Source organism: Montipora foliosa, chromosome 4, assembly GCF_036669935.1.
Source record: "Montipora foliosa isolate CH-2021 chromosome 4, ASM3666993v2, whole genome shotgun sequence".
Taxonomy (NCBI): Eukaryota; Metazoa; Cnidaria; class Anthozoa; order Scleractinia; family Acroporidae; genus Montipora; species Montipora foliosa.
The window spans coordinates 40502100-40512099 of NC_090872.1; the positions used below are offsets into that span (position 1 = coordinate 40502100).

Here is a 10000-nt window from a genome sequence, read left to right on the forward strand (position 1 = left end):
TCCATCCAGAAAATATCCGTACATGGCGTATAATTTTCCCTATCTGCAGGCAACCGAACATGGCCTCTCAATGCATGTGTTAATCCTTTACTTTTTTTTTCATGTTAGCTTAATTTTTGTTATCGTTTAGATTTCATTTATTTCTATAGTATTATTCTGTTAAAATATACTAGTCTGTCTTTCTTCTAATTTTTGTGGCCACTGACCAGGAGGCACTGCCTATGTAAGGGACCTCATGGCCTATTCCCTTGTACTCCCTCGGAATGTCATCGCCCATAATGTTGTAAATAAATGAAAAAAAAAAAAGGCAACTACATATTCATCTTAAGCTACAAACAACAGTAAATACTAACCTCTGGTCTCTTTTTTGTTTCTGCTGAGCTAACAGATCAGCTTTCTTTTGTTTTAACTGATCTAGTAATTCCTGTTCAGAGTTCTGCTCTCTAGCAATCTGAAGAAGTGGTTCAATATTGTTAACCCAAAGAAAAAGACAATGATTATTATTGTGACTCTCCACAGCAAAAGACATCAAATGGTAAAAATATACTTTAAGGGGTATCAGGTCATTTGCAAAACCTTTCAAAACCTGCCTTCATGGAGACTAACCTTTAGACACCTTTTTGAAGTCTCTGGAGACCCTTCCGAGACCATTGTAAAACCAGTCAAAAAAACGCATCAAGAAAGTAACTTAGGGGCACTACTTAAACAGGATTCCTTCCCTTTCAACTTATGGTTTGTGTTCCCTATGTATTTTCATGGTTTTTTTGTTCATTATTTACAGTTTTGACTGAAGGGTGAATTTCTCCATGACACCATACATTCTTAGTTGGTATTCCGTTTTTTGTTTGTCATAAGATCTAAGGAAGAATGGGAAACCTGTTTTTTCAAGTTTTGATGGCTTGTTGAAAATCATTGTTGTTTTCAACAACGGAAACTTACAATTCAAAAGAAGAAAAAAGTGTTTCTTCAGAAAAGTATATTTCAGTTGTAGCTAAGAAAAATACGTACTTTTCACCATTGATAACATAATAGTCTATAGTGTACAAAAAATAGTTGCCAACAATGTTGTTTGTAATCAGTAAAAGAACGCAATGCAGCATCTACTCTGGTGGAATACCTAAGCCACAGCAAGTGGGAAAACTATCGGTTGTTTAAAGTCTGGCTCAGTTAAAATTACACAAGATATTCATTGCACTATTTCTGTTAAATATTAACCCAGGTTTTATCCTGTCTAACGCCAGATGTTCTCGGGCGTTTGAGGTGTCAATGGGTTAAGATAGGATTGTCCTGTGAAGCGCTGGGGATATGTGCCTTACAATTCTCTCCAAGTTGTCAAAATATGTTCAAATATTGACCTCAGTAAGCATTAGACATCCAGAGTTGCAGTGAATTCACGAAAAACGTCTTTTTGTAATGAAGAATCACCAAGACATGATGGCATTAAAGATATGGTTCCTTGTTACAATAAAATTCATGAAAAAGTCACTTTACAACTGTTAATAATTCCATTTTTTACTCCTTGACCGGAATGGGCGTACAAACCAAAAATAGCTAGCTACACCCCTGGTGATCCTCCATGAAAAACAAGACTTATAAAACACTGACGTTTAGTGAAACCAGGTTTCAATACCATTTTTAAAGGGATTCGTTAAAAGGTGATTGGTCAAAAGGGTCTCTGTAAAACATCAAGAAACCACTGGTACGTTTGGCTCTCTTTAAATGTTGTTTTCGAAGAGTCCTATATATAAGCAGTCTCATTGCCTCACCTTTAATGTATCCATTTTTTTACGCCTGGGGGCTGGTATGAGATGAAATGTGTATATTGAAAGGTTTCAGTCGGCATGTAATGAGTTTTAACATCCAGGATGGATTCGTTTTTAAATCACTCCCCTTTAAACACCACTGTGTTGGGGAAAATGATTTCATTCTCTGATAATGTGGCCGTAAATTTAATGGCAGGGTGGAATTTGTTAGATTGTTTAATAAAATGGTCCACCTCTGTTTTATTGCTATCCCAAAGGGAGAAAATATCATCAATATATCTTTTCCATATTTCTGGTTTGGTATCACTTTGCTGTATTAACTTAATTTGCTTCAATTTGCACGAAGAAAATGTTGGCAAACAGGGATCTGTGGAACTCTTTGCAGGCCTTGCATACTATGTTCGTTCCCTCTTCTTGTAGTATATTTGTGTACAAGCACACTCGACTCCTCCATTGATACTAAAATTGTATCTTGGCCTCTCTTTGGTTGCTCTATGAAACTGATAAAATCAGTTGTGTCCTTAATAAAGGATTGTTGTTTTTGTGCGATTGGCTCCAGCAATGTGTCCATAAATGAGGATATATTCTCTCAGTACCTAACTATGTCCAAAAGCTTGTAAGCCCAGACTTACTAGCTTAAAGGCTGCTATGCTCCTGGATGCACAATAATTATTACTGATATACTTCTTATTTTAGTCAATAAGATTTACAAATTCTTATTTAAATTTAAATTTGAGCGTTCTTTTGAGAAACAGCCTGGCATCATACCTTGTCGAGCTGTAGCTTCAGAGCTGCAGTTTCTCTGCCTGCTTGCTCCTTCAATGTGTTATACTGTTCAAGCTTAAAACACAGGAAAAAATGTATCAAAATCACCAAAAAAAATCAATCCTCAGTCACGCAAACTAAGAGAACTACATTCAGTTAGAAGAAATTCTTTTCTAAAAACTGTACCCAAATGCAGCATATTTCATTGTGCTACACTGAAAGGCAGAAATAGCTCAGCAATAAAAACAAAATGCTTTTCATAAGTATGCCTACTGCTATGAAAGATAGGTCATGTGAACGCTGTTTGTATCTGTGGCTGTACAAAATGCTTTTGTAATAAAGATGCCCAAATAAGCATGTGTATAATAAAGGAACACTTTCCTGAATGAAGTATTTAAGTATTTATTGTTTGTGGGTGGAAATTCGTAAAACAAGCGGTTGGATATTTTGTTTAATGTGTACACAATGCATGAAAAAATATTTTCTTTCTGTTGGACTAACCAAGGAGAAATCACTTAATCATTTGATTTATGATGTACACACACAATTTACCTGAGAGTCCATGAGTTCTACATCCTCTTCTTGACTTGATCCAGAAACATCTTCCTCATATTTTTGAGCTGTATTTCGTACTTCTTCCAGTTCACGTTCAAGCTCTTTAATCTGCAATCAGTGCCAAAGTCTATGTGAAATCCCTAAGCTTCTATAATTTAACTGGTACATAATATTTACAGCTAGATGAGACTTCCTAAAGAAGACCAAATTGATGATCTCTCAATTGAAGAAGATGTCCAAGGGCTACTACCACTGTGGGCCAGCCAGCTCCGAGACCAAGTAGTGCTATGATTACAGGGTCCCAACAAAAAAAAAAAACGTGAAAACAACAACTAGTTTAATGCTCCCAAAAGCAAGAGGTCCGGGTGGTACAGTCACTGATTTGTGTGAGCAATATAGTGCAGCATTAAGGAGATGCTGCTTGATTTTGCGTTCATTGGCTCCCTGGTACTTGGGGGAGATTGCAAGCGAGAAGAGCAACATCGCAAGCTGGAGCAGTGCTGGCACAAGTCTAAACTCCACATTGATCATCACTTATTTGTTGAACAGTGTGAGTGTGTGAGGAATCTCGTTAGGACTGCAAAGGGGAATTTCTACTCTACTGCCATACAGGATAATGCTTCTAATCATAGAGTATTGTTTAACACCGTGGATTGTTCACTGCACTGGAAGACTGAAAAGCATTTCCTGTCATGCAGTTCTTATGCATGGAGCGTTTATTGCACCATATCATATCATATTCCCGGATAGAAAGAAAGATGCCAAGAGAAGACCTAAGAGTTTGGGCACGCCATATTACGTTCAGAAATTGGAGCCGTCCATGACAAATTTGCTGAGATGGATGGATAAAGAGATGACAGGTCGGCTTCGTTTAGGAGTGGTGATTCGAAAGACCGGCAGTCTTCGTTCCTCTGTTCGCCCTTGGTGCTGGTGGAAACGCTCACGATTCTCAAGTTGTCAACAGAAACAAAAGTTCTGGCCAGTACTATGTGTGTAATGCGAGTCATTATATCAACCAGTGCCCTGGATTCCAAATGACGACGCCTAATGAATGGTAGGAAGTTGTCAAGGAACAGAAAGCACGCTTTTCTAGTCTAAAGAAAGGCAAAGGCCATACAACCGTGAACTGCTTATGCAAGAAAGAATGTCCTGAAAAGAAAAGCGACGGCACAGTCTGCAAGAGGCCCCATCACAAACTCCTTCATACAGAAAACTCTAGTCCTGTACAAGTTTTTTCTCTGCAAGAAAAAGGAAAAGCATTACCGGTACTTCTGGTGATAACTGGATCTGTCAAAATGCCCTCAAATATTGACATCTTTACTGAAGCAAGCATCTTCTCTGACAGCGGTGCACAATATCTATAATAAGGAGCAGTTTTGCAGAATCTTTGCGCCTAGAAAGCAAACCTGTGAAGATTCTCATCACTAAAGCTGGCGGTGTAGAGGAAGAATAAGCTACGAAAAACTACAAAGTCCCCATCTGTACAGTCAATGGTTAACCAGTGCAAATGATTCAAGTCGTTGGTATTCCCAAGATATCAAACGAAGTTGAAGAAATTGATGCGTCTGCACTGATGAGCATATTTGGACTTGTGGTGAGTGAAGTCCAAAGGAAAGCTGGCCACATAGTTCTTCTAATTGCCATTAATTACTCCCGTTTCCATGTAGGAGAAAGCAAAGTAAACACCAGCTTAGTCGCTCACAGAAGCCCGCTCAGTTGGGTTATCTTTGGATCCAACGCTGAAGATGGTCAGTCTTGCTCCACCAGTTGACCTAATTGACTTTTGGAAAACAGAGTCTATGGGTGTGTCAGTATTGCCATGTACTTGCACAGCTTCGAAACTGTCAGCGCAAGAAAGAGAAGAGATGAAGATCATATGTTGCTATTTGCAATGACATTGTCAAGATGTACCACATGATTGAAATTCCCGCAGACGATCAGCATGTTGACAGCTTCCTATGGAGGTATTTTGAACTTAACTGTCAGCCAGACACTTACGTTTAACTGTCCTTACATTTGAAGATCGCCCAACGCCAACAATGGCTATTATAGCAATGCGTAAGACTGCAAAGATGAAAGAAGAAAGGAAACAAAGAGCCGCAAAAGCAATCTTGAAAAACACGTACGTAGACGACAATGTGACTGAGTTAAGATTGCAGAAGAAGCTAAAGTGTTACAAAAGAGGTAGATGAAGTGCTTGAAATGGGTGGTTTCCATGTTCAGCAGTGGATCTCCAGCTTGCAAGCGAATGCCACAGAAGAACCAAATGAAGCTGTACTTGGAGGCCAAAGTCATGCAGAGAAAGTATTAGAAACTGTCTCGCTTCCCGAGAAAGATGCAATCACATTTAAGATCAAGATTGAATTAGCGAAAGAGACCGTGCCCTTGGGAGACCCTGGCTTGTTCATCCCCATAAAGGTGACAAAGCGTCTCATTCTTAGCAAGCTGGCAGGCATATTCGATCCAGTTGGAGCAGGAGCCGCAGTCCTCATCACGCCTAAGATTGCAATGCAAGAGTTATGGCAGCTTGGTCTCGGTTGGGACGATGAAGTGTCACCTGAAGTCAAAAGAAAATGGATGAAGTTGTTCGAAGAAATGATGGCCCTTAACAGTGTCCAATTCGAGCGTTGTCTTACGACACCTAATGCAATTGGCAATCCTTCATTGGTCGTCTTTTGCGATGCTTCACGAAAAGAGTTTGGTGCATGCAAATTTGGAGTACCATTTGTAGCTGCTAAGTCCAGAGTTGCGCCTTTAAAGGAACTGATTATTCCTTGTCTGGAATTGCAAGCTGCTGTTATCGCAAGTCGTCTAGGAAGTACTATTATTGACTGACAGCCGTGTTGCACTCGCATGGATTCAGGGTGAAAGTTGAAGCTACAAACCCCTTTCCTCCTGCCGAGTGGGTGAGATTCAGTGCAATACAAAGCCCTCAGATTGGTTGCATTGCCCAACACTCCTGAACGTCGCCAATGACTTAACGAAAGGCACCCCTGTGACTGAATGAAGAGGAGATGGTTTAATGGCCCTGACTTCCAGCAGTTAGAAGAAGAACTCTGGCTTGTAGAAGATGGAAAAGCAGACTTAAAAGAAGTCAGCAAAGAAAAACGAAAGGTTGAGGTCGCCTGCGCCACAGCTGTCACCAAACCTGTTGTTAAATGTCAACATTTCTCAATGTGGAAACAACTGCTCAGAGTGACCGCCTATGTCATTTGCTTCTGCCACAACGTCCGCTCCAAATCCAGCTGTGACAAGGAAAAGAACCAAGTCCATGTGGGCCCACTGAAGGCTGAAGAAATTGAATATGCAAAGGATATTGGATAAAGAAAGCACAAGCCGACCTGTCCCCAGGAATTGCCACAGGAAGCTTTAAATCATTGAGACCATTCATAGACGACAAAGGCATTGTTCGAGTTGGCGGAGGTGTCGACCCTGCCCTTGTATCTCACAATGAAAAGCATGCCATTCTTTTGCCACATGATCATTGGGTATCAGTGCTGGTCGCCTGCAGTGTCCATCAAGCAGGCCATCCAGGAATCGCAACATTACAATCACTGTCAAATTCAGAAGGAAGCACTGGGTAGTTAAAGGAAACAAAATTTCAAAAGTTGTCACACGCCAGTCTGCAGAGAAATGGAGGCAAAGGTGGAGACTCAACTCATGGCCAAACTTCCAAGTTATCGTCTCAAACCATTCACGCCGTATTCTGTACACATCATGTGACTACTTTGGCCACATCAAAGTAAAGGTTGGAAGAAACAAGACAGCCAAACACTATGAAGTGCTATTCACATGCCTCAACTCAAGAGCGATTCACTGTGAACTCACTACTGATGCAAGTACCATGGAGTTTTAAGGAGATAATTTTCATACCGTGGTTACCCGAAACTGATAATTTCTGACAATGGTTCTCAAATGTTGGGAGGAAATCGAGAACTACGCCTGCTGATTGAAGGTTTGACCAAAACAAAGCTCAAAGAATTCTGTGCAAACAGGGGTATGAAATGGCAGTTCACTACCCCCTTGCCCCACATAACAATGGTTGTTCTGAAGCGATGGTCAAGACGATGAAGTCAAACCTGAAGAAAGTTATTGAAGACACCACACTCACACCTTTTGAGCTCTACACTTGGTTACTAGAAGTGGCAAACCTGGTAAATGAACGGCCAATTGGCAGAATTCCAAATAATCCCAACCATGGTACTTATATTTGTCCAAATGACATCATAGAGTTCCACAAGGTCCATTTCGCCACACGGATAACCCATGCCACAGAGTTGAGTTTTGCCAAAAAATTGTCAACTCCTTCTGGAAGAGGTGGTCGCATGATGTTCTTCCTTACCACATGCCAAGAAAGAAAGGGAATGCGAAAAACAGAAATCTAATCATTGGTGACTTCGTCATAGTAGCAGATCCAAACGCAGAATGAGAGAAATGGCATATGGGTAAAGTCCTGCAGCTGTTTCCCGGAGAAGGTGGCCTCGTACGAAATGTGCAAGTAAAGATGGCTGCAGGACCATACACCCGGCCCATTACAAAGATCTGTGTCATTTACCCGGCCGAAGGTTAGAATGGGATTTCCCCATTGCGGTTAGGGGGGGGGGGGTGTTCCGGAGACGATAATTGATAAGAACATTAACCCTGATTATGCAAGACCTTGTGCTTGACTATAAGGTTTCAATTACAAAAAAGGACAGTGTGAGATTTTATTGAATGTACGAAGGATTTTTCAGCTTTATGTCTGTTATATGAATGCCAATGTTAACGAGGACACGCTTGGACAAATGTAATTCCACTATTTTTCTATGTTTTCGTTTTATTTCCAAATTGTAATTGTAATTTTCCGTCCTCAAAGCTTCAGATTACTGTAAGTCTACAGTTGCCTTTAATCCTGAAAATTCAAGCCTGTTCTTCTTGATTGCCCAAAATTCTTGTTACCGCCGGTCCAACCTTACGTGTTTACTCGCGAAACAAAAGGATACATGTGTCAAAATGATGGCAAGACACGGGGTTTTCGTGTTTGTTAGTTGGGTTTTTTTTCCTTTCAAGTTTTAATAAACTGTGACAAGAAATGTGCAAATTCAACACAAAGATCACAATTGCCTAAAGCTAGAGGTTGACCATTGTTTCTGCAAAGTCAAAAATTTACTCTCCTAGACGAGGTTATTTATTACCAGGTAATTCCATCGTTTTGGAAATATTATTCATCATTGTCTCAAATTTTGCTGATTGTGGCACTCATTTTGTTGAAAGTCAAGCACTCTTCCAATAGACCTTTTTATTTTAGTGATTTATGTACATGCTCCAGGCCTATTGGTGTAGTGTATTACCCACTGGCGCATGCGTGCAAGAGGTTGGTTACGAACACGTTGTCTGCCATTAAAGTGTTGAGTAAATGTGCGTTGGTTTAATCCGAGGGTTTACTGGTTAAATCCGAAACAATCCGGACGGGAGACAACAACTGGCGACAAGGATAAACACTGATTGAATGATCTGTATTGTAGCTTGAGAATGGCTGTCGCAATTACCACTGATTTAGGTGGAATATCTAACCTTGATATTCACGGGGATCCTACAACTGTTGGAGCACAATGGAAGAAATGGAAGCGATCATTCGAATTATTCGTCGTTGGAAAAGGAGCGCAAAACGCAACACAAACGAAAGCTCTTCTTCACTGTGGAGGACCACAAATGCAAGATGTTTACCAAACGTTTCCGGAAGCTCAAGAACCTGGCGAAGGTGAAACCGTTCACACAGTAGCGATGGAACAACTTGACCAATACTTCATGACCCAAGCCAATGTCCCCTACGAGAGACACCTATTTTGGACTATGGCTCAGTTACCTACTGAATGCGTTCATCAGTTTATCACAAGGCTTCGTGAAAGGGCAGAATACTGCAAATTCGGCGATGCGAAGGATGAAAATATTCGTGATCGGGTTATTGAAAAATGTATGTCTCGTCGTCTGCGAAGGAAACTTCTGGAGAAAGGAGGAGAACTGACCTTAGAACAGCTACAAAATACTGCAAGATCTATGGAAGTTAGCGACAGGCAAGCAGGAGCTTTTCAAGCCAAGAGGGCCAAGAGATACCAAACAATCAGTAAATCAGATTGGCTCTGAGGATAGCCCAGATAGTGAGTATGCGTTTACCGTTGTTGATGGGAAACAGCCTATGGTCCAGGTGAATGTTGGTGGTGTACCGAATGTTGCCATGATTGTCGACTCGGCAGCTAGCTGTAATGTGATTGACCGCAAGTTGTGGGAAGAGTTAAAGCAGAATAAAGTGAAGTGTGTGTCTATGAAATCCAATAAGAAACTGTACCCATACAGAAGTGCTGAACCGTTGAAAACAGCTGGTTGTTTTATTGCAACAGTAACTGTACGAAATGTTACTGTAGAAGAAGAATTTATCGTTATCGATAGGGAAAGGCCAAGCATTACTAGGAAGAGAGACAGCTACACAACTGAATGTCTTGTGACTTGGAGAGGAGGTTAGAGTTAATGTTCTGAAAGAGGAAGATATCTTTGACAAGTACAAATCATGTTTCGAGGGGCTAGGAAAATTGAAGGATTTTCAGGTGGATATTCCCATCGATCAGAATGTTAAGTCAAGTGCACAGCCTATGCATCGTGTGCCGTTCAGTATGAGGGACGAGTTATAACAGAAACTTAATGAGCTTGTAGATCTTGATGTAGTTGATAGAGCAGAGGGTACGACACCCTGGATTTCACCTGTAGTTGTTGTGCTTAAACCAAATGGCGACATCCGTCTCTGTGTTGAGATGAGATAGGCTAATGGTGCTATTGTACGGGAACAACACCCCATTCCGACAGTCGATGAAGTTCTTCATGACCTGAACAGTAGTACTGTGTTTAGTAAACTTGACACAAGTGGAATTGAGTGAGGCTTCCAG

The 10000-nt window shown here is 40.8% G+C and overlaps 1 protein-coding gene across 5 annotated transcripts in view; it reads right to left on the reverse strand.

Annotated features, from left to right (window-relative positions):
* The window catches only part of LOC138000807 (structural maintenance of chromosomes protein 1A-like), a 172116-nt gene that overhangs the window by 64362 nt on the left and 97754 nt on the right, over positions 1-10000 (reverse strand). For all 5 annotated transcript variants that reach the window (XM_068847459.1, XM_068847457.1, XM_068847458.1 and 2 more), the window contains exons 12-14: positions 3081-3191; positions 2532-2603; positions 354-451 (exon numbers count right to left, since the gene is read on the reverse strand). In XM_068847459.1, coding sequence (XP_068703560.1) covers positions 354-451; positions 2532-2603; positions 3081-3191 — 281 coding nt within the window. The remainder of the gene's footprint in view (positions 1-353; positions 452-2531; positions 2604-3080; positions 3192-10000) is intronic.